The sequence below is a fragment of the Coregonus clupeaformis genome, chromosome 8, assembly GCF_020615455.1.
Source record: "Coregonus clupeaformis isolate EN_2021a chromosome 8, ASM2061545v1, whole genome shotgun sequence".
In the NCBI taxonomy this organism is placed as follows: Eukaryota; Metazoa; Chordata; class Actinopteri; order Salmoniformes; family Salmonidae; genus Coregonus; species Coregonus clupeaformis.
The window spans coordinates 56487536-56509393 of record NC_059199.1 but is presented as its reverse complement, the minus strand read 5'-3'; the positions used below and the strand labels follow the sequence as shown (position 1 = coordinate 56509393).

Below are 21858 nucleotides of genomic sequence, written 5' to 3'. Positions count from 1 at the left end.
ACGGAAGCAGAGTTCCCGCTCAGCCCAGTCAAAGTTATTCGCTGCTCTGACACCCCAATGGTGGAACAAGCTCCCCCATGACGCCAGGACAGCAGAGTCACTGACCACCTTTCGGAGACACTTGAAACCCTACCTCTTTAAGGAATAACTGGAATAGTCTAACAGTAATCCTTCTACACCCCCCATCCCCCAGTGGTGGTTGTCCCACTGGCTATCCTAAGTTGAATGCACCAATTTGTAAGTCGCTCTGGATAAGAGCGTCTGCTAAATGACTTAAATGTTAAATGTTAAATATACCATAATGACAAAGCAAAAAACTGAAATATCACATTTACATACGTATTCAGACCCTTTACTCAGTACTTTGTTGATCTTCTTGGGTATGATGCTACAAGCTTGGCACACCTGTAGTTGGGGAGTTTCTCCCATTCTTCTCTGCAGATCCTCTCAAGCTGTGTCAGGTTGGATGAGAGCGTCGCTGCACAGCTATTTTTAGGTCTCTCCAGAGATGTTTGATCGGGTTCAAGTCCGGGTTCTGGCTGGGCCACTCAAGGACATCCAGAGACTTGTCCCGAAGCCACTCCTGTCTTGGCTGTGTGCTTAGGGTCATTGTTGGAAGGTGAACCTTCGCCCCAGTCTGAGGTCCTGAGCGCTCCAGAGCAGGTTTTCATCAAGGATCTCTCTGTACTTTGCTCCGTTCATCTTTCCCTCGATCCTGACTAGTCTCCCAGTCCCTGCCACTGAAAAACATCCCCACAGCATGATGCTGCCACCACCATGCTTCACCGTAGGGATGGTGCCAGGTTTCCTCCAGATGTGACGCTTGGCATTCAGGCCAAAGAGTTCAATCTTGGTTTCATCAGACCAGAGAATCTTGTTTCTCATGGTCTGAGTCCTTTAGGTGTCTTTTGTCAAACTCCAAGCGGGCTGTCATGTGCCTTTTACTGAGGAGTGGCTTCCGTCTGGCCATTCTACCATAAAGGCCTGATTGGTGGAGTGCTGCAGAGATGGTTGTCCTTCTGGAAGGTTCTCCCATCTCCACAGAGGAACTCTGGAGCTCTTTCAGTGACCATTGGGTTCTTGGTCACCTCCCTGACCAAGGCCCTTCTCCCCCGATTGCTCAGTTTGGTCGGGCGGCCAGCTCTAGGAAGAGTCTTGGGGTTCCAAACTTTTTCCATTTAAGAATGATGGAAGCCACTGTGTTCTTGGGGACCTTCAATGCTGCAGACATTTTTTGGTACCCTTCCCCAGATCTGTGCCTCGACACAATCCTGTCTCGTAGCTCTACGGACAATTCCTTCGACCTCATGGCTTGGTTTTTGCTCTGACATGCATTGTGGGACCTTATATAGACAGGTGTGTGCCTTTCCAAATCATGTCCAATCAATTTAATTTACCACAGGGGGACTCCAATCAAGTTGTAAAAACATCTGAAGGATTATCAATGGAAACAGGATGCACCTGACCTCAATTCCGAGTCTCATAGCAAAGGATCTGAATACTTTTGTAAATAAGGTATTTCAGTTTTTTTTTTATATGCATTTGCAAAAATGTCTAAAACTGTTTTCGCTTTGTCATTATGGGGTATTGTGTGTAGATTGATGAGGAAATTTGCCCCAAAAACAAGTCTTAAAACCTGGAATGAGAACTGGGCTTCGTGCCATGAGACCATTCTCAGCTAATATAGTGAGCTCCAAAAGTATTTGCTGTTGTTTTGGCTCTGTACTCCAGCACTTTTGAGGGTATTTTCATCCATATCGGGTGAACCGTTTAGAAATTACTTCACTTTTTGTACATAGTCCCCCCATTTTAGGGGACCAAAAGTATTGGGGCAAATTCACTTATATGTATATTAAAGTAGTAAAAAGTTAAGTATTTGGTCCCGTGTTTCAGATTATTTGTGTCCAATAGAAATTAATGGTGAATAATGTATTGTGTCACTTTTATTGTAAATAAGAATATAATATGTTTCTACATTAATGTGGATGCTACCATGATTAAGGATAATCCTGAATGAATCGTGAATAATGATGAGTGAAAATTACAGAGGCATAAATATCATACCCCCCCAAAGATGCTAACCTCCCCTGTTATTGTAATAATGAGAGGTTAGCATGTCTTGGGTGTATGATATTTGTGCATCTGTAACTTTCTCACTCATCATTATTCCCGATTCATTCAGGATTATCCGTAATCATGGTAACATCCACATTAACATAGAAGTGCTTAAAAACATATTATATTCTTATTTATAATAAAAGTGACTTCAAAATGACACAATACATTATTATCCATTCATTTCTATTGGGCACAAAATCATCTGAAACGCAACCAAAAGAAACAGCAAATGCATCCAACAAGTTCGTAGTCACAAGCTTGATAAGAGCGTCTGCTAAATGATGTAAATGTAAATGTAAATGTAATCATTGCATGCTATGAATTGGAAGAAATTCACTTGTGTTTGTTAAAGTAGTCTAAAGTTTCATATTTGGTCCCATGACCAAATACTAAACTTTTGACTACTTTAATAAACATATAAGTGAATTTGTCCCAATACTTTTGATCCCCTAAAATGGGGGGACTGTGTACAAAAAGTGCTGTAATTTCTAAACGGTTCACAAGATATGGATGACAGCTGACAGTCTGTACTTTAACCTCATCGTCATTGTATCATTTCAAATCCAAAGTGCTTGAGTACAGAGCCAAAACAACATTATCACTGTCCCAATAATGTACGTCTGTTGTCTAACAGTTGTTTCTCAAGTTCAGTTTACTTTGTGCTTTAGTTAGGGCCCAGATTCACAACTCACAACTTCTTAAGAAATTGTGAGTAGGGTGTGTAGGGTGTTATTACCTGGCTGGCGAAGGTGACGTGGTAGGTGTCATACTGGACTGGAGGTGGGGTCCAGAAGAGGGTAACAGAGGATTCAGTGATGTCCTTGGTGTTGAGCTGGGACACACCAGACATGGCTAGAGACAGGGGAGGGGTTAGGGGCTTAGTTCCAGTCATTCAAGCCAACAAAGCCATGCAATGTTTCCTTGCAATAGCTAAAGGGATTTACTGTGGAATCGATTTTAAAGGCAATAAGGCATCCTTTTGCGCAGCTGGCACATTTCCCCCATTTAACTGTAAAGTCAATGTAAAATACAGAGTCCTATTTTCCTAAAAAGGTACAGGTCCATTAATCAATTTGTGTAAGCACCTCAAGCTGCAACATATGGTCATGGTCTACACACAGCAAGTCCATACAGTATTTGAAAACATAGCGTGGCACATATAACAGTATGTCGAATGGGATAGAAAGGAATACTATATTCCACACTGACTGTACAGTATGATATATTAACACTGCCCTGTGGCTAATACAGTGTGTAATCTTTTTCACTGGACAATATTAAAAGGCAATTGCAGCCTTGAGAGTGTTTTATGGAGAATATTTGGATGACTCACCGGTGCCACAGTCAGCTCCAGTGAACCCAGCTTCACACTGGCTGCAGTCTGGGGCGGCGAAACCACGGCGGCACACACACCTCCCCTTCACGCAGCGCCCTTTGTTGCTGCAGTTATCGGGACAGCCCTTAGCGGCGCAGTCCTGTCCACTGAAGCCCACTTCACACACGCACTTCCCATTCACGCAATTTCCCTTGTTGCTGCAGTTATTGGGACACGCTTTGGCGGAACAGTCCGGCCCCGTAAAGCCGCTGTCGCAGACACATTGGCCATTCACACACTTTCCACGGTTGCTGCAGTTGCCAGGGCAGGACTTGGTAGAGCAGTCTGGCCCCGTAAAACCACTATGACACACACACTTACCATTCACACACTTCCCCCCGTTTTTGCAGTTTCCAGGACATGCCTTGGTAGAGCAGTCTGGGCCTGTGAAGCCAGTGTTGCACACACACTGGCCGTTCACACATCGCCCCTTGTTGTTACAATTTCCAGGACAGGAATCTGAAGAGCAGTCTGGCCCTGTGAAACCTGGGTCGCACACACACTGGCCGTTCACACATCGCCCCTTGTTGTTACAGTTTCCAGGACAGGACTCTGAAGAGCAGTCTGGCCCTGTGAAACCTGGGTCGCACACACACTGGCCGTTCACACATCGCCCCTTGTTGTTACAGTTTCCAGGACAGGACTCTGAAGAGCAGTCTGGCCCTGTGAAACCTGGGTCGCACACACACTGGCCGTTCACACATCGCCCCTTGTTGTTACAGTTTCCAGGACAGGACTCTGAAGAGCAGTCTGGCCCTGTGAAACCTGGGTCGCACACACACTGGCCGTTCACACATCGCCCCTTGTTGTTACAGTTTCCAGGACAGGACTCTGAAGAGCAGTCTGGCCCTGTGAAACCTGGGTCGCACACACACTGGCCATTCACACACTTTCCTTTGTCATTGCAGTTGCCGGGGCAGTCAGACAAACTGCAGTCGGGTCCACTAAACCTTGGGAAGCAGACACACTTGCCGTCCTCACAGCGTCCCTGGTCACTGCACTCATTAGGACACTCGTCTCCCTCCGGCTTTATGGAGCACTCAGCACCTAGAGAGGTGGTTCGGACAGCGACACAGAGTAAAGCAGTAAGCCACTACAGTGTATTGATATTTTGAACAGATTAGTGGATAAACTATCCGTGCTGTTGCTGAAAGTGTCCCACATTGAGAGAAGGGTGGAGAGCTAAATTAGGAGGATTGTCTGAGATCACATTGGGCAGCAAGTTAGAGCTGGACCTTGTCCTATACTTGCTCTGATTGATCGAGCCCGTTAGCAGAGTCCTCATTACTCAGGTCAGTTAGATCATATGAGCATGGCTGTAGTCTGCCAGTTCAAAATGTGATCATGATTGAGGTCAGTGATGGATCGTTTTTAATATTAATGTGAGAGCTGTGTGTGCAACCTGCGTGTGTGTGTGTGTGTGTGTGTGTGTGTGTGTGTGTGTGTGTGTGTGTGCTCAAATGAGAACCAGTTGGGTGATTCAGTGAGATGGGAGGAGCTATGAGGGGAAGCCATGTGATGGTCAAAACCAGACCCAGTTGCTCAGTGAGTCACCTGGCAGCAGTCCTACTGTACCTTTGCTCTGTTGGGACGTGCAGCAGCCCCCCTCTGGGCCTCCACACTTCTCCCTCAATGACGACACCTCCTTCTCCAGCCTCTCCAGACGGTCTCGCAGGGCAGCAAACTCGGCCTCGCACCCGCCTCCGCACGACCCTGGAACCAGTCGGATTCGATAGGTAAGGACTAGAGGAGAACCAGGCTCAAGGTCCAGTTCCTTGCCCTGGGTCTGACTGGAGTCCCCCTGAACACACGCCTCAGAGATCACCACTTTGATTGGCTGCCCACCACCCTCTGTCTTTGTGTCCCTGGGTGCCCTTTGATCCCCAGTCTGCAGGCTCTGTGAACCTGACGGGGTCAGGAGGGCAGGGCAGGCGAGGAGCAGGAGGAGGAAGGATGGGACAAGAGGCATTTTGGGCTGGAAGTTGCCTTCAGGTGGAGGGGAGGGCAATTGTCTTTGTTGGTTGAAGAGAAACTGATAGTAGACCACTTCAAAAAATGACCGTTTTCAAGGAAAGGCTGGGGCAGAGGGATAAACTCTCTGCTGTGGAGGTGCCTATAAGTCAAGGGGTTTTCTCATCAAGGGGTTGCCTTATTCATGTGAATCTGTAGAACCGTTGCCTCAAAGTGAAGGATATTCAAAGACTCCCTCGCCACTGTATCGCAGGAATTTCCCTAGGAAACAAGACAGTTAAGAATAAACATTCCCCTGAATTCATGTAAGCACAACAACTATCACAGTGGCTATAGTGAGCGGGAATATAATTTTAGTTGTTTATGGCCCTGTCAACACAGCATGTTAGCTTGGAAAAAATATTTTTGTCGAAGACTAATTCAATATACTCTGCGACCAGCGTTCCTATTTTCCTATGGCAACGTGGTTGTGGCACATGTGGAACCACGGACTGGTTCTGAACAGTTTGCCATTCACTAACAGCCCATTATAAGGATGGGGTTCATCCCCAGGCCCAGTTGGTATGGGTTAGGCTTGTGTTTGGACAGGGTGGAGCCATGCAGGATAATGTGGTTTACCGGTTGGACCCAATAAGGTCACTTTCCTCATTCCAGCAGGGGGTTTGGATGCAATGGTCTGACCTGGAGCCAGAGTCTCAGTCCGTGCCACGTAGGCCAGTGGAAGTGTACTCACAATCCCTCCCTCTCTCACCTGACTGAACCCTAACCAGCCTATCCTCAGTCCTCTCAGCAATGGCATTTCTCATACCTTCTGTGTATCACAATAAGGAATGCCATGGCTGCCCTATCACCAGCCTAATGCATCAACCTACTATGTGTCCAGTAACCTGTACTATGTATTTTCTAAATGAACTAGGTTGTCACAACCTACCTAACTTCCCCAGAATGTATATGCACAAAAGTGGATTCTGTTCAAATTATCTGTGCACACACAGTACAGCTCAAATTACATTCCTCTCAATGCATAAACCAGGCCCTGCCTTTCCCAACCTGGAAATGCAGGACCATTCAAGAGCAGCATAACGTCATAGCACCTAGAGAGTTGAGTGAGAGATATAGATAAATATATGGAGATAAAAAATGAGGGGGTGAAATGGTAGTGAAGGAGAATAGGAAACAAAGTAGCAGCGGGAAACGACAACAGGTTATTCCATTTTCGGCAGCCTGCAAAAAGCTCATAAATCGGGGCCCTCGGAGGGCAAGTATCTTGTCAGCATGAGGAGACTCACAGACACTCATCACTCAGGGATAGACTCACTCAGTCCCTCAGAGCTACTCTGCCTCCAATCCCGCGAGGCTATGAATCTCAGGGTTTACAATCGTATAATATCTCTGGCACGGGAATACCAAAACTTCACACCAGCCTTACTCACGGTCACAACATATGGCTAACATCACAGGAGGAAGGGAAGTAGGAAGGAAGGAGAGGATTAGGCAGAGGAAAAAACACTGAAGTGGACCTAGCTACTACAGTGATTGTTGCTACTGTGCTAGCTGACTAAACTCAACTCCATGGTGAAGGAAGTTCTGATGAACTCCACCAACGGAGTTGAGCAGAGACCAGGCTTTGTGGAATTCAGCTCCGACTACATCGGCCCAAGGTCAATACTTCAAAACATTTAAATTATGAAACGCTTACCTTGTACCTATGTTTGTCCTCTGTAGTTTCGCGCCTTTCTTTGTTGGCTGAAATCCATACTTTTTCAATAAATGTTAATCAAATACAACCACCGACTGTTTGCTCGTTTCTGTTTCTCGAAGATGGCAACTCAGCGTGAATGCCTAGGTCACCAAATACTCATTGTCCAATCAAATCACACAATCTAGGCCTAAATCATCTGAGATTAAATTGGCACATGCGCATTCGTGCTGAGTTGCCATCTTCGAGAAACCGAAACGAGCAAACATTCGGTGGTTGTATTTGATGAACGTTTATTGAAAAATTTCAGCAAACAAAGAAAGGCACGCAATTACAGAGGACAAACATAGGTACAAGGTAAGGGTTTCATAATTTTCATAATTTATTGACCGTGGCGAATCGATTTGTAGTCGGACCTGAATTCCATAATGCTGCATCACTGCTCAACTCTATTGGTGGAGTTCATCAGAAACTTCCTACACCATGGAGTTGAGTTTAGTCAGCTACTACTGCGCGTACTGCCACCTCTCTGAGTGATAGGCAGCATGGTGATTTTAACAGTGTAGCTGCTGTTTCCAACTCTCTGTGATTTCCATCCTGGTCTGGAACTCAGCAGTAGACTCAAAGTACCGACATCATCCAACAGTTTCCTTATTAATACCTGTCACAGCTGGTAATAACAGTCACAAAATAAAGCAATATATTTCACAGCACTTCTGTCTGCAGAAATCTTAGTCAAATGCACTGTGAAGTGTTTTTCCAGTTGCTTTGAATCCTTTTTGGGCTTTTGCACCATCTTCCCACAACCTACCTTCCTCCCCTCTCCAGCTCTCTCACATTCAAGCACACTCATACACACATACAAATGCCTGTCAATACACCTTTGTAGAGTGGTGTTGAATTGTATAATGCATGCTTTTGTATATTGGCACTAGTCACACACTGTCTTCCATTGAAGTCTACACAGACACTATGAAATACAGTACATCACAGACTTGTGTAATAAAACGTTTACAGGCCAAAGTCATATGGATTCTATCCTACCTATAGCATATTTAAAATCATTATTCAGTACTTACACTATGCATTGCTTACAACTGTACAAATGTACATATAGGATGATCAGATAATAATGTACTCTGCTCTACTTTTATTAATATAACTAATTATTAATTGAGTTATTCTTATTGATATGATTTAACCATCTCTTGCATTTGTCAATATTCATTTTAGAATAAAAGCATTGGTAATGTAAATACAAATGCATAGGGCTTACCTGGATAGACTCTACCTCTCTCCCTGACCAATGTCTGTCAGTCAGTCCAAAGCTCCCTCTCCCCGACCAATGTCTGTCAGTCAGTCCAAAGCTCCCTCTCCCTACTCTTGGGAAGCTCTGATTGACTGACCATGAGAAGGGGAGGGGGAATAGGAGAGTGGGAGAGTGAAGGAAAGAGAGAGGGGAGGAGAGCAGTAACATTTTCTCATACTTCAAGAATTTGTCCTCCCTCTCTCACTTCTCTTTCTCTCTCATCTCCCTCTTTTTCTCTGATGTAATTCTATGTGCTTTACGGGTCCCTTTTGGGCGGTGGATTTCGATGGAAAACATCTGAAATTGTTGATGTTTTGAACGACTGGGACTAATCTTTAATATCGTTTGAACTCATCTTTGTCCTCTCCTGCGACACTTTATGATGTTAGTGAGACATTCCTCATTATCTTCCATTTGTTATTTTTTGGCAGTTGACAAAACCTACATTTTCATATCAGTCATATTTGCTTCTTCAGACAGTACATTTGCACATAGGGCTTGTGGGTGCATCTTTTTTTCAGACTTTTGCTATATGCATCCTCGCTGTATTCTCTGTACTCTGTATGGCCGTAATAAAAACAGTCGTAATATATTTCATTTGTGCTGTGGATTAAATGTTGTTTTAGGCTTTAGGGGTATTGAGGGATTCTGGGAAGTGAAAATATGGATTTGTCTGATATCTGTCGTAAGGAAACGGGAGACATCTCTAACTTGATGTCTTTTATAGATGCATGGTTAAATGTATGAAAAGCTCACGGTAAAGTAAAGTCAGATGGCATAAACAGATAGCACCATGAATCGGCTATCTACCAACCCATAGCACATCCCCAACTTCCTTCTGCTATTCTCATAGTAAGCACTCTCGTCTTCCAAAAGTATCTCACCCTAACTTGCCTAGTATTCAGCCCTACCCTCGCATAATAGACTACCCTCTTTTCCAACTCCGAAACCATAGAAACACATCCTTAGTCCCACAATAGTGCAACTCCTCATCCATCCACTCATCATTGTCCTCCATACTTTCTCACCTGCAGTATCGTCCACATTCTCACCCCAAAGTAGTTTCTAGTTTTTACAGATGCCGTCTTTCTCACTTGTTGTTACCACTCCCACGTGATTAATGTTCTTTCCCTTGCAATCTGAGTAGCCTACAATTTGAAGATCTCCATTGGCAAGATATTCTGTTGTGGTTTAAACCATCTACCAGGGTAGGGGTCATTCCTTTTGAACATTTTTGATTTGTAAGAATCATTTCAATTGAAATGAATTAGAAATGAATTTGAGTGTTTGTCACTTTCCCATCCTTCCTCCTCCTGCTCCTCGCCTGGCCCACCCTCCTGACCCCATCAAGTTCACAGAGCCTGCAGACTGGGGTCGAAGGGCACCCTGGGACACAAAACCGGAGAGGAAGAGGCGAAGCCCAAAATCTGTTTATGAAAACAAGACCACGAAGTGGGGAATTTTTGTATGGAGTTGAATGAGAGTTTAGAATGTGGTCAACAAAAAATGTAATTGCTAATTTGCTATATGAGGCTTATTTGATCTAATAGAAGTTTCGTAATGGTTAGGTAGTTATGAATGCACTGATATAAGTGGACGCACGTGGCATTCCGGATACTTTGAAAAAAACTACTTTAAATCGGAGTTGTGCCTGTTGTTCACACGCGTATCTGCCCTCTCATTGGCTAGAATAGTCCCACCTGATTTTGCCTCCTCCTGCCTGCCTTCCATCATGTATTTCCATTGTAAGAGCGGTCACTCGACTATCTTGTCAATATAATCAATAATCTTTGACAACACCAGAGGGTGCCAGGCAGCCAATCAAAGTGGTGATGTCAGAGGCGTGTGTTTCAGTGGTGTTTCACCTCAATTTATGGTTGTGTTTAGGATGGAATGGACATAACCCGGTGCAGAATTTAATTTGGGCATCCCACTCAGGGACAGGAGTCTAATTTGAGTCAAGTCATATACTTTATGCAAGTATAGAAAAGCTGATGGGAAAGCTCAACTTGGCAGGTGCAATTTCTGTTTAAGGAAATGTTGGACAGGTCACAATGAACACAATTTAGCTGTGCTACAGTAGCTCTTATTTCCCCCTATGCTTTTGTCCCATGCTAACACACTGGCAATGAGTTGTTTTTTCCCAAACATTGTCAACTCACTATCAAATCAAATCAAATTTTATTTTCACATGCGCCGAATACAACAGTGAAATGCTTACTTACATGCCCTTAACCAACAATGCAGTTTTAAGAAAAAAAGTATTAAGTAAAAAATAGATAAGTAAAAAATAACAAATAACAAATAATGAAAGAGCAGCAGTAAAATAAAATAACAATATGGAGGCTATATACAGGGGATACTGGTACAGAGTCAATGTGCGGGGGCACCGGTTAGGCCGAGCAGTTGTCATACCGGTGATGCAACCAGTCAGGATGCTCTCGATGGTGCAGCTGTATAACTTTTTGAGGATTGGAGGACTCATGCCAAATCTTTTCAGTCTCCTGAGGGAAATAGGCTTTGTCGTGCCCTCTTCACGACTGTCTTGGTGTGTTTGGACCATGATAGTTTGTTGGTGATGTGGACACCAAGGAGCTTGAAACTCTCAACCCGCTCCACTACAGCCCCGTCAAACACAAAATTGTCTCCAGTCACCCAAGTCATAGGTGCCCTTCTTTGTGAGGTGTTGTAAAAGCTCTCTGGTCTTTGTGGTTTAATCGGTGTTTGAAATTCACTGCTCAGCCTGTTCCACTACAGCCCCGTCGATGAGAATGGGGGCGTGCTCAGTCCTCTTTTTTTTCCCTGTAGTCCACAATCATCTCCTTTGTCTTGATCACGTTGAGGGAGAGGTTGTTATCCTGGCACCACATGGCGAGGTCTCTGACCTCTTCCCTGTAGGCTGTCTCATCGTTGTCGGTGATCAGGCCTACCACTGTTGTGTCGTCAGCAAACTTAATGATGGTGTTGGAGTCGTGCCTGGCCATGCAGTCATGGGTGAACAAGGAGTACAGGAGGGGACTGCGCACGCACCCCTGAGAGGCCCCCGTGTTGAGGATCAGTGTGGTAAATGTGTTGTTACCTACCCTTACCACCTGGGGGCGACCCGTCAGGAAGTCCAGGATCCAGTTGCCGAGGGAGGTGTTTAGTCCCAGCGTCCTTAGTTTAGTAATGAGCTTTGAGGGCACTATGTTGTTGAACACTGAGCTGTAGTCAATGAATAGCATTCTCACGTAGGTGTTCCTCTTGTCCAAGTGGGAAAGGGCAGTGTGGAGTGCAATAGAGATTGCATCATCTGTGGATCTGTTGGGGCACTATGCAAATTGGAGTGGGTCTAGGGTTTCTGGGATAATGGTGTTGATGTGAGCCATGACCAGCCTTTCAAAGCGCTTCATGGCTACAGACGTGAGTGCTACGGGTCGGTAGTCATTTAGGCAGGTTATCTTAGTGTTCTTGGGCACAGGGACTATGGTGGTCTGCTTGAAACATGTTGGTATTACAGACTCAGACAAGGAGAGGTTGAAAATGTCATTGAAGACACTTGCCAGTTGGTCAGCGCATGCTCAGAGTACACTTCCTGTTAATCCGTCTGGCCCTGCGGCCTTGTGAATGTTGACCTGCTTAAAAGTCTTATTCACATCGGCTATGGAGAGCGTGATCACGTTGTCATCCGGAACAGCTGATGCTCTCATGCATGCTTCAGTGTTGCTTGCCTCGAAGCGAGCATAGAAGTGATTCAGCTCATCTGGTAGGCTTGTGTCACTGGGCTTCTTGCGGCTGTGCTTCCCTTTGTAGTCTGTAATAGTTTGCAAGCCCTGCCACATCCGATGAGCGTCGGAGCCTGTGTAGTACGTTTCAATATTAGTCCTGTATTGACTCTTTGCCTGTTTGATGGTTCGTCGGAGGGCATAGCGGGATTTCTTATAAGCGTCCGGGTTAGAGTCCCGCTCCTTGAAAGCGGCAGCTCTACCCTTTAGCTCAGTGCGGGTACGTACGGTCACTGTGGGGACGATGTCATCGATGCACTTATTGATGAAGTTATTGACTGATGTGGTGTACTCCTCAATGCCATTGGAAGAATCCCGGAACATATTCCAGGCTGTGCTAACAAAACAGTCCTGTAGCTTAGCATCTGCGTCATCTGACCACTTCCTTATTAACCGAGTCACTGGTGCTTCCTGCTTTAGTTTCTGCTTATAAGCAGGAATCAGGAGGATATAATTATGGTCATATTTGCCAAATGGAGGGCGAGGGAGAGCTTTGTATGCGTCTCTGTGTGTGGAGTAAAGGTGGTCTAGAGTTTTTTTCCCACTGGTTGCACATTTAACATGCTGATAGAAATTAGGTCGAACGGATTTAAGTTTCCCTGCATTAAAGTCCCCGGCCACTAGGAGCGCTGCCTCTGGATGAGCGTTTTCCTGTTTACTTATGGCCTTATACAGCTCATTGAGTGTAATCTTAGTGCCATCATCGGTTTGTGGTGGTAAATAGACAGCTACGAAAAATATAGATGAAATCTCTCTTGGTAAATAGTGTGGTCTACAGCTTATCATGAGATACTCTACCTCAGGCGAGCAAAACCTTGAGACTTCCTTAGTATTAGATTTCGTGCACCAGCTGTTGTTTACAAATATACACAGACCACCACCCCTTGTCTTACCGGAGTCAGCTGTTCTATCCTGCCGATGTAGTGTATATCCCGCCAGCTGTATGTTATCCATGTCGTCGTTCAGCCACGACTCAGTGAAACATATTACTGTTTTTAATGTCCCGTTGGTAGGATATCCTTGATCTTAGGTCGTCCATTTTGTTTTCCAATGATTGTACGTTGGCTAATAGTACTTACGTTGGCTAATAGTACTGATGGAAGAGGCAGATTACTCGCTCGCCGTCAGATCCTTACAAGGCACCCCAACCTACGTCCACGATATCTCTGTCTCTTTCTCATGCGAATGATGGGGATTTGGGCCTTGTCGGGTGTCTGTAGAATATCCTTCGCGTCCGACTCGTTGAAGAAAAAATCTTCCTCCAATACGAGGTGAGTAATCGCTGTCCTGATATCCAGAAGCTCTTTTTGGTCATAAGAGATGGTGGCAGAAACATTATGTACAGAATAAATTACAAATAACGCGAAAAAACACACATAATAGCACAATTGGTTAGGGGGCCGTAAAACTGCAGCCATCTCCTCCAGCGCCAGTCATCTCTTTAGCTGTTTTCATCATTAAACCAAAACCAATTTCTTAATTTGTCTTCTATTCACCTTTTTCCATCATTTAGAATAAAAGTATTGTGGACATATAATGTTTACCCCTATCTTCCCCTCAATATCATCATACAGTATTTTTGTAGTTATCCTTATTATCAATATTATGCCATACCACCACTCATTATCATTATCATCATGATCATCATCTGACAGTTATCCTTCACTTTCTAATTGGTCTCTGATGACACCCATGTTTCTCCTTTTTCATCTGGATACATTATACTGCGTTTACACTGACAGCCCAATTCTGATCTTTTTTTTGACCAATCACATCAGATCTTTTCACATTTTCAGAGCTGATCTGATTTGTCAAACTGTATTAGTGAAACATTTGTGAAAACATTTATCAGAATTGGGCTGCCTGTCTAAACGCTGCCATGGTGGTCAGACCTTTCTTTCATCTACATGGTCAGGCCACTTCATCTTTCATCTGCATTTGCAGTTTTTCACTTCAGGTCACTTACCTCACATAATTCACTATCCTCTGTCATTTGAAGACCTTTTCAAATGCACAGGCATCCGTCTGACCCAAGCACGCAGCGTTCTTTGTTCAAAAGCTTATAACAGGCTCATACTGTGTGAAGTGTAACAGAACAGTTACAGATGTTCCTTTGATATTCATGTCAGTTTTCTGGGGTCACCCATGGCAGCACTTTCACCAGCCATGCTTTCTTAAAGAGGGTCTGTACATCAATATTGAGGACAAAGAGTGAAAAGTAGTCACAAAAACACAATTTACATGGCACTAAGTCTACTTTGGTTCATAGTGTGCATATTCATTCCATTGGGTCAAACTCAGTATGAGTCGAATTGGCACCTTTTTAGTCCATGGGTTAAGTACTGAAGACATTTACAGGCCACTGCATATTTGGCGTGGGATCAAAGTTTGAGTCATTTCAGGCCTAGTGATAAGGGCTTAAGGGCAATTGAGTTTATTATTGAGCTCAAAGGGATGTCCTCAACACTTCTTTATGGTCACTATCAATGACAAGGCTTGATCTCTGAAATACGTGAGAAAAAGGAAACACGTGGCTTTTTAAAGCCCCCATGCAGTCTTTGTAATGACATTTTTAAATCATCACTGTATGTCTAATAAATCAATGTGTGTTTGCTGTGATCTAGTGTACTATAAAATGTATGGCTCTCCTACTCACACCATTTTGCCCAGTACTATTCAAGGCTAGAACTAATTTGCATTTTCTAATAGTTACAATACTTTCAACCTTAATATGCATTTTGATAACATATCTATTTCTGAATGTATGGTATTGTTTACTAGGTGTTGTCCAATGAATATTGACTATTAAGTAACCACTCCCTCTTCAATCAGGGTTGATTGGAAAATACTTTATAATATAATAATATGCCATTTAGCAGACGCTTTTATCCAAAGCGACTTACAGTCATGTGTGCATACATTTTTACGTATGGGTGGTCCGGGGATCGAACCCACAACCCTGGCGTTACAAGCTCCATGCTCTACCAATTGAGCTACAGAGGACCACCATGTATTACCGTATACATTTACATTTACATTTTAGTCATTTAGCAGACGCTCTTATCCAGAGCGACTTACAGTTAGTGAGTGCATACATTATAATTTTTTAGAATTGTTTTTTTATTTGTATTTTTTTATACTGGCCCCCCGTAGGAATCGAACCCACAACCCTGGCGTTGCAAACGCCATGCTCTACCAACTGAGCTACCTCCCTGCCAGCCATTCCCTCCCCTACCCTGGACGACGCTGAGCCAATTGTGCGCCGCCCCATGGGTCTCCCGGTCGCGGCCGGCTACGACAGAGCCTGGATACCGTATCTTTATACTCCCTGACGAAGGCCATGCAGACAAAAATAATCAGAGTTTTAAAATCTTTGTTCCATTGAACATGCCATACAAATAAAGGTATTTTAATTAATTATTTGAAGAGTGCCTTGGTCCTCCTTTCTTTTACCAAAGAACACCTATCTACAAAGACCCACTATTGTATCCTTGCAGCGCTTCCCTTCCTTCTTTTTTCTAAATCAATGTATGTGTTTATTTAATGAAAATAACTCAAATATATGTTTTGTCATTTCTTTCCCTGAGCCTCCTTTGGCCCTTCAAATGCTCAGTCTGATCTTTTTTTTTATTTTATTTTTTTTATTTCACCTTTATTTAACCAGGTAAGCCAGTTGAGAACAGGTTCTCATTTACAACTGCGACCTGGCCAAGATAAAGCAAAGTAGTGCAATAAAAACAACACAGAGTTACATATGGGGTAAAAAAAACATAAAGTCAGAAATACAACAGAAAATATATATACAGTGTGTGCAAATGTAGCAAGTTATGGAGGTAAGGCAATAAATAGGCTATAGTGCAGAATAATTACAATAGTATTAACACTGGAATGCTAGATGTGCAAGAGATTATGTGCAAATAGAGATACTGGGGTGCAAAAGAGCAAAATAAATAACAATATAGGGATGAGGTAGTTGGGTGGGCTAATTTCAGATGGGCTGTGTACAGGTGCAGTGATCGGTAAGGTGCTCTGACAACTGATGCTTAAAGTTATTGAGGGAGATAAGAGTCTCCAGCTTCAGAGATTTTTGCAATTCGTTCCAGTCATTGGCAGCAGAGAACTGGAAGGAATGGCGCCAAAGGAGGTGTTGGCTTTGGGAATGACCAGTGAGATATACCTGCTGGAGCGCAGACTACGGGTGGGTGCTGCTATGGTGACCAATGAGCTAAGATAAGGCGGGATTTGCCTAGCAGTGATTTATAGATGGCCTGGAGCCAGTGGGTTTGACGCACGAACATGTAGTGAGGACCAGCCAACAAGAGCGTACAGGTCACAGTGGTGGGTAGTGTATGGGGCTTTGGAGACAAAACGGATGGCACTGTGATAGACTACATCCAATTTGCTGAGTAGAGTGTTGGAGGCTATTTTTGTAAATGACATCGCCGAAGTCAAGGATCGGTATGATAGTCAGTTTTACGAGGGCATGTTTGGCAGCATGAGTGAAGGAGGCTTTGTTGCGAAATAGGGAAGCCGATTCTAGATTTAACTTTGGATTGGAGATTCTTTATGTGAGTCTGGAAGTTGAGTTTACAGTCTAACCAGACACCTAGATATTTGTAGTTGTCCACATACTCTAGGTCAGACCCGTGCGAGTGGTGATTCTAGTCGGGTGGGCGGGTGCTAGCAGCGTTCGATTGAAAAGCATGCATTTAGTTTTACTAGTGTTTAAGAGCAGTTGAAGGCTACTGAAGGATTGTTGTATGGCATTGAAGCTCGTTTTGGAGGTTTGTTAACACAGTGTCCAATGAAGGGCCAGATGTATACAAAATGGTGTCGTCTGCGTAGAGGTGGATCTGAGAGTCACCAGCAGCAAGAGCGACATCATTGATATACACGGAGAAAAGTGTCGGCCCAAGAATTGAACCCTGTGGCACCCCCATAGAGACTGCCATAGGTCCAGACAACAGGCCCTCCGATTTGACACACTGAACTCTATCTGAGAAGTAGTTGGTGAACCAGGCGAGGCAGTCATTTGAGAAACCAAGGCTATTTAGTCTGCCAATAAGAATGCGGTGGTTGACAGAGTCGAAAGCCTTGGCCAGGTCGATGAAGACGGCTGCACAGTACTGTCTATTATCAATCGCGGTTATAATATCGTTTAGGACCTTGAGCGTGGCTGAAGTGCACCCGTGACCAGCTCGGAAATCTTGTGGACGTTAGGACACAAATCTGAAGATATTTACATACACAGCCCTGATTGGCTGATAGGAGGGTCTAGAGCCCACCCCCTTACCGAGATGAACAGTCGTTGGTCTATTATAATCAGATCACATTGTGACATCATGATGTGGGCATTATCATTTTCCTAATTTCAAAGTGTCATTTCGACCTCATAGTGTGGAATTATCATTTAAAAAATAAAAGGAAAATCACAATTTTAACTGCACCTTTAATGGATTTTACTAATTGTTTCATGCATTTTCTTCTCAATTATTTGACCTACAAAGGGCCAGGTGTGTGGCTAAGTGAAGGGACACAGGGATACATTCTGGTTCAGCTCAACTCTACTTTTAACTGAAGTATACTGAACAAAAATATAAATGCAAAAAGTAAAGTGTTGGTCCCATGTTTCATGAGCTGAAATTAAAGATAGCATAAATGTTCCATGTGCAAAAAAAGCTTATTTCTCTCAATTTGTTTACATCCCTGTTAGTGAGCATTTCTCCTTTGCAAGATAGTCCATCCACCTGACAGGTGTGGCATATCAAGAAGCTGATTAAACAGCATGATCATTACACAGGTGCACCTTGTGCTGGGGATAATAAAAGGCCACTCTAAAATGTGCAGTGTTGTCGCACAACACAATGCCACAGATGTCTCAAGTTTTGAGGGAGCGTGCAATTGGCATGCTGACTGCAGGAATGTCCACCAGAGCTGTTGCCAAATAATTGAATGTTCATTTCTTTATCATAAGCCGCCTCCAACGTTGTTTTAGAGAATTTGTCTGTACGTCCCAACCGGGCTCAGACCACGTGTAACCACGCCAGCCCAGGACCGCCACATCTGGCTTCTTCACCTGCAGGATCGTCTGAGACCAGCCACCCAGACAGTTGATGAAACTGTGGGTTTGCGCAACGGAATAATTTCTGCACAAACTGTCAGAAACCTTCTCTGGGAAGCTCATCTGCGTGCTCGTCGTCCTCACCAGGGTCTTCACCTGACTGCAGTTAGGCGTCGTAACCGACTTCAGTGGGCAGATGCTCACCTTCGATGGCCACTGGCACGCTGGAGAAGTGTACTCTTTACTGATGAATCCTGGCTTCAACTGTACCGGGCAGATGTCAAACAGCATGTATGGCATTGTGTGGGCAAGCAGTTTGCTGATGTCAGTGTTGTGAACAGAGTGCCCCATGGTGGCGATGGGGTTATGGTTTGGGCAGGCGTATGCTACGGACAACGAACACAATTGCATTTTATCGATGGCAATTTAAATGCATAGAGATACCGTGACGAGAACCTGAGGCCCATTGTCATGCCATTCATCTGCTGCCATCACCTCATGTTTCAGCATGATAATGCATGGCTCCATGTCGCAAGGATCTGTACACAATTCCTGGAAGCTGAAAATGTCCCAGTTCTTCCATGGCCTGCATACTCACCAGACATTTAACCCATTGAGCATGTTTGGGATGTTCTGGATCGACCACCAATATCCAGCAACTTCGCACAGCCATTGAAGAGGAGTGGGACAACATTCCACAGGCCACAATCAACAGCCTAATCAACTCAATGCGAATGAGATGTGTCGTGCTGCATGAGGCAAATGGTGGTCACAACAGATACTGACTGGTTTTCTGATCCACGCCCCTACCTATTTTTTAAGGTATCTGTGACCAACAGATGCATATCTGTATTCCCAGTCATGTGAAATCTATAGATTAGGTCCTAATTAATTTATTTAAATTGACTGATTTCCTTATATGAACTGTAACTCAGTAAAATCTTTGAAATTGTTGCATGTTGCGTTTATATTTTTGTTCAGTGTAGTTTTCTCAACAGACTGCTGTCACAAGCTGAAAACCTCCAGTTAAAGAGTCAAGGATCGGAGGAAGGAAGGAGAGGTGTTACTAAAGTTTTCCAGCAATGCTCAGAGATCCGGTCAGTGCTGCTCATAGTCAAAACATGTCAGTTAATACATCACTAATGTGCAGATGTAGTCCTCTTTTAAGTATTTTCAGCAGCCAAAGTTATTTTCTTTTCTTTTTTCACCCTCACTACCAGTCCATTTCCTGTTTTTGCCATTTCCCCGGGGTCCTGTTAATGGCAAAAACCAAACCCTGCATGTTTTTACTTTGTCACAGGGCAGCAAAATTGAGGAGATGGGGGATCTGTTAGCGCAGGGGGGGGATCTGTTAGGCTCGTTTCATGTTCAGCTGTCCAGGTCGGCTTTTGATGAATGTACCGTATGTGTGAGCACCATTGGCGAGGGCAATCAATCAAGTGAAACGATTCGAACACATTGTAAACAGCCTCTCTGTTTAGACTCGAAGGGTTGGACCGTAAGACAAGGGCAATCATGGTGCATATAAAGAGGGACTCAGGTTACTCACACTAATGGGGTGGATATATTTAGAAGTTTTCAGTATGGTTTGTTGTGGGCAATTTGTCCATGTGTCATTTAATGTTTTTGCTGTGGTTGACCACCGTGCGTGTCAATCAACTGCAGGTAAGGCACTAAAGTCAACTGATGTCAGTATGCTCAGGAGGTTTCATAAATCGTGAATCTCTGTGTCTTGGCTAGCCTGTATGGGCGTATCTGGCTGAGCTGTACAGAGGATCCTGTTAGTTTATCAGTGGTTGTCCGTCAACCGCTGCGCTCATGTCGATCACATCAGTCAATCTGCAGCTAGCGTTGTGCTTTTTATTAAAAGTAGACCGTATTACTCCAAATAATCAGAGCATTTTTAATGCAACAGTTTCACAATTGGATCATCTGCATACACTATCTGCACCCTTCCAATCCATGCCCTCGTGAATTTACAGTGAGTCTCCCATGGACGTTGCACGGTTAGAGATTTTGAAATGAACGGCATTAAAAACAGCCAAAGTTTTATGGTGTCTTTTGACATTAGCGCAGATTATTTGTGCTGTCAAAATGGGTCCCTTTGTGTAAGCGGCCAAACTTACTGATCCTAGATCAGTGTCTTACTTTCATTCATCAGTATAGAGAGCTTGTGGCCTGAAGGCTTGTGGCCTAGTGTAACTGAAAGGCGATTCTGTGGCTGACTCTGAGTGAGTGGGGCGGCAGTCCTAGACGTCTTGGGTGTTATAGATGTGACGCTGTGACATTGTTCGCCTATGGCAGTGAGTCTCAGGCCACATGAAACAGCCACTTCCACCTGTCCCACAAAACCACATCACAGAGCCTCCAGGACGACAGTAAATTATGCTCACTCTGTATTTACAGTTCCCCATGCTAATACATGCAGGAGCATGAGTGCCCCATCAAAGACATGGCCCACAATGATTGGCAGACACATTAACAGTATGCATATTTATGCAATGCACATTGTGCCACACATACTGTACAGACCATTTAGATCAACTGGGGCATTTCAAATAATGGGTGGTGAAAGAGAGAGGTATATCAACAGTGGGTAGTCACCAGCTTCACTTCGCAGTTATGGTTGAAAGCTTTAGGATGAAACTGGTTTAGGTGAATGTAAGATGAACATGATTGTAATGTAATAATGTAGGGTACATCTGGCTTTACGAGTTTAACCATAGTTCATCAACCATAAAAAATAGAGTAATTCATTATCATATGCTATTTAAGTAATTTATCTGTCACATTAAATAAGAAATATTTGTAGCTGCAAGTTTCATATTCAGAAAGTTTACCAGTACCATCTGTTGAAGTATTCTGAGCACATATCCCAGAATGGCCATCCATGCTGTTTTCTGCATTGGGGTCTCACGTAAATAGCAAGAGCCTCGATGCCTTACGTCACAGAGGATCACATTTTTATATGTGTGTTACTTTCCTGTTTAACTGTACTATCAGGACTTGGCTGTCTGGCCCTGAGCCTAGGTAAAACCCTTAATGGGACTCCTTTACCAGGCAAGCGCACTCTACTCATGGGTCGTAATATTGTTGATTGACACAATGGCGGGTCAGCCCATTGACTTTATGGCCCACTGGATGATAGAGCTGGTCGTTTGGTCCTCGTAGCACCACTTTGTGTTACCATTACTGGACACTCGTTGTAGCACCCCTTTTCTGAAAGACGTGGGCTCACACCCATGCAAACACTAACAAAACATACACATATCTATTCACACGTGCCATACAGACGTGACCTGCCTGCCCTCTGTGATCCCATATACCCAGGCTCTTTAAAAGGGGTCAGAGCTTTCTGGCCACACATAGAGATAGAAGCGCCATAAGCTGTGTCCTGACTCAGACTTTCCACTGGTGCAATCCAAACTAGCACCGCTCCAGGTACACTCAAAAAATTAGGGGTTCAACCAGGGTTCTTCTAAGATCCTCAAAGTTCTTTGAAGAACCTTAGGGTTCTTGGCACTGAGAATTTCCCCCAAAAGGTTATTCCAAGAACCCCCA

The 21858-nt window shown here is 44.1% G+C and overlaps 1 protein-coding gene across 3 annotated transcripts in view; it reads right to left on the bottom strand.

Moving 5' to 3' along the window:
• LOC121571986 (tenascin-X) overlaps positions 1 to 8572 on the bottom strand; it is a 30966-nt gene extending 22394 nt beyond the window's left edge. Inside the window, exons 1-5 of one of the 3 annotated variants that reach the window (XM_041883823.2) lie at positions 8440 to 8564; positions 5069 to 5725; positions 4343 to 4540; positions 3452 to 4249; positions 2855 to 2970 (exon numbers count right to left, since the gene is read on the bottom strand). In XM_041883823.2, coding sequence (XP_041739757.2) covers positions 2855 to 2970; positions 3452 to 4249; positions 4343 to 4540; positions 5069 to 5462 — 1506 coding nt within the window. In that variant the 5' untranslated portion in view covers positions 5463 to 5725; positions 8440 to 8564. Of the gene's footprint in view, positions 1 to 2854; positions 2971 to 3451; positions 4541 to 5068; positions 5726 to 8439 lie in introns of all 3 variants that reach the window. The other 2 variants (XM_045222092.1, XM_041883822.2) reach the window with 2 other exon arrangements.
• Positions 8573 to 21858: the final 13286 nt, after the last annotated feature.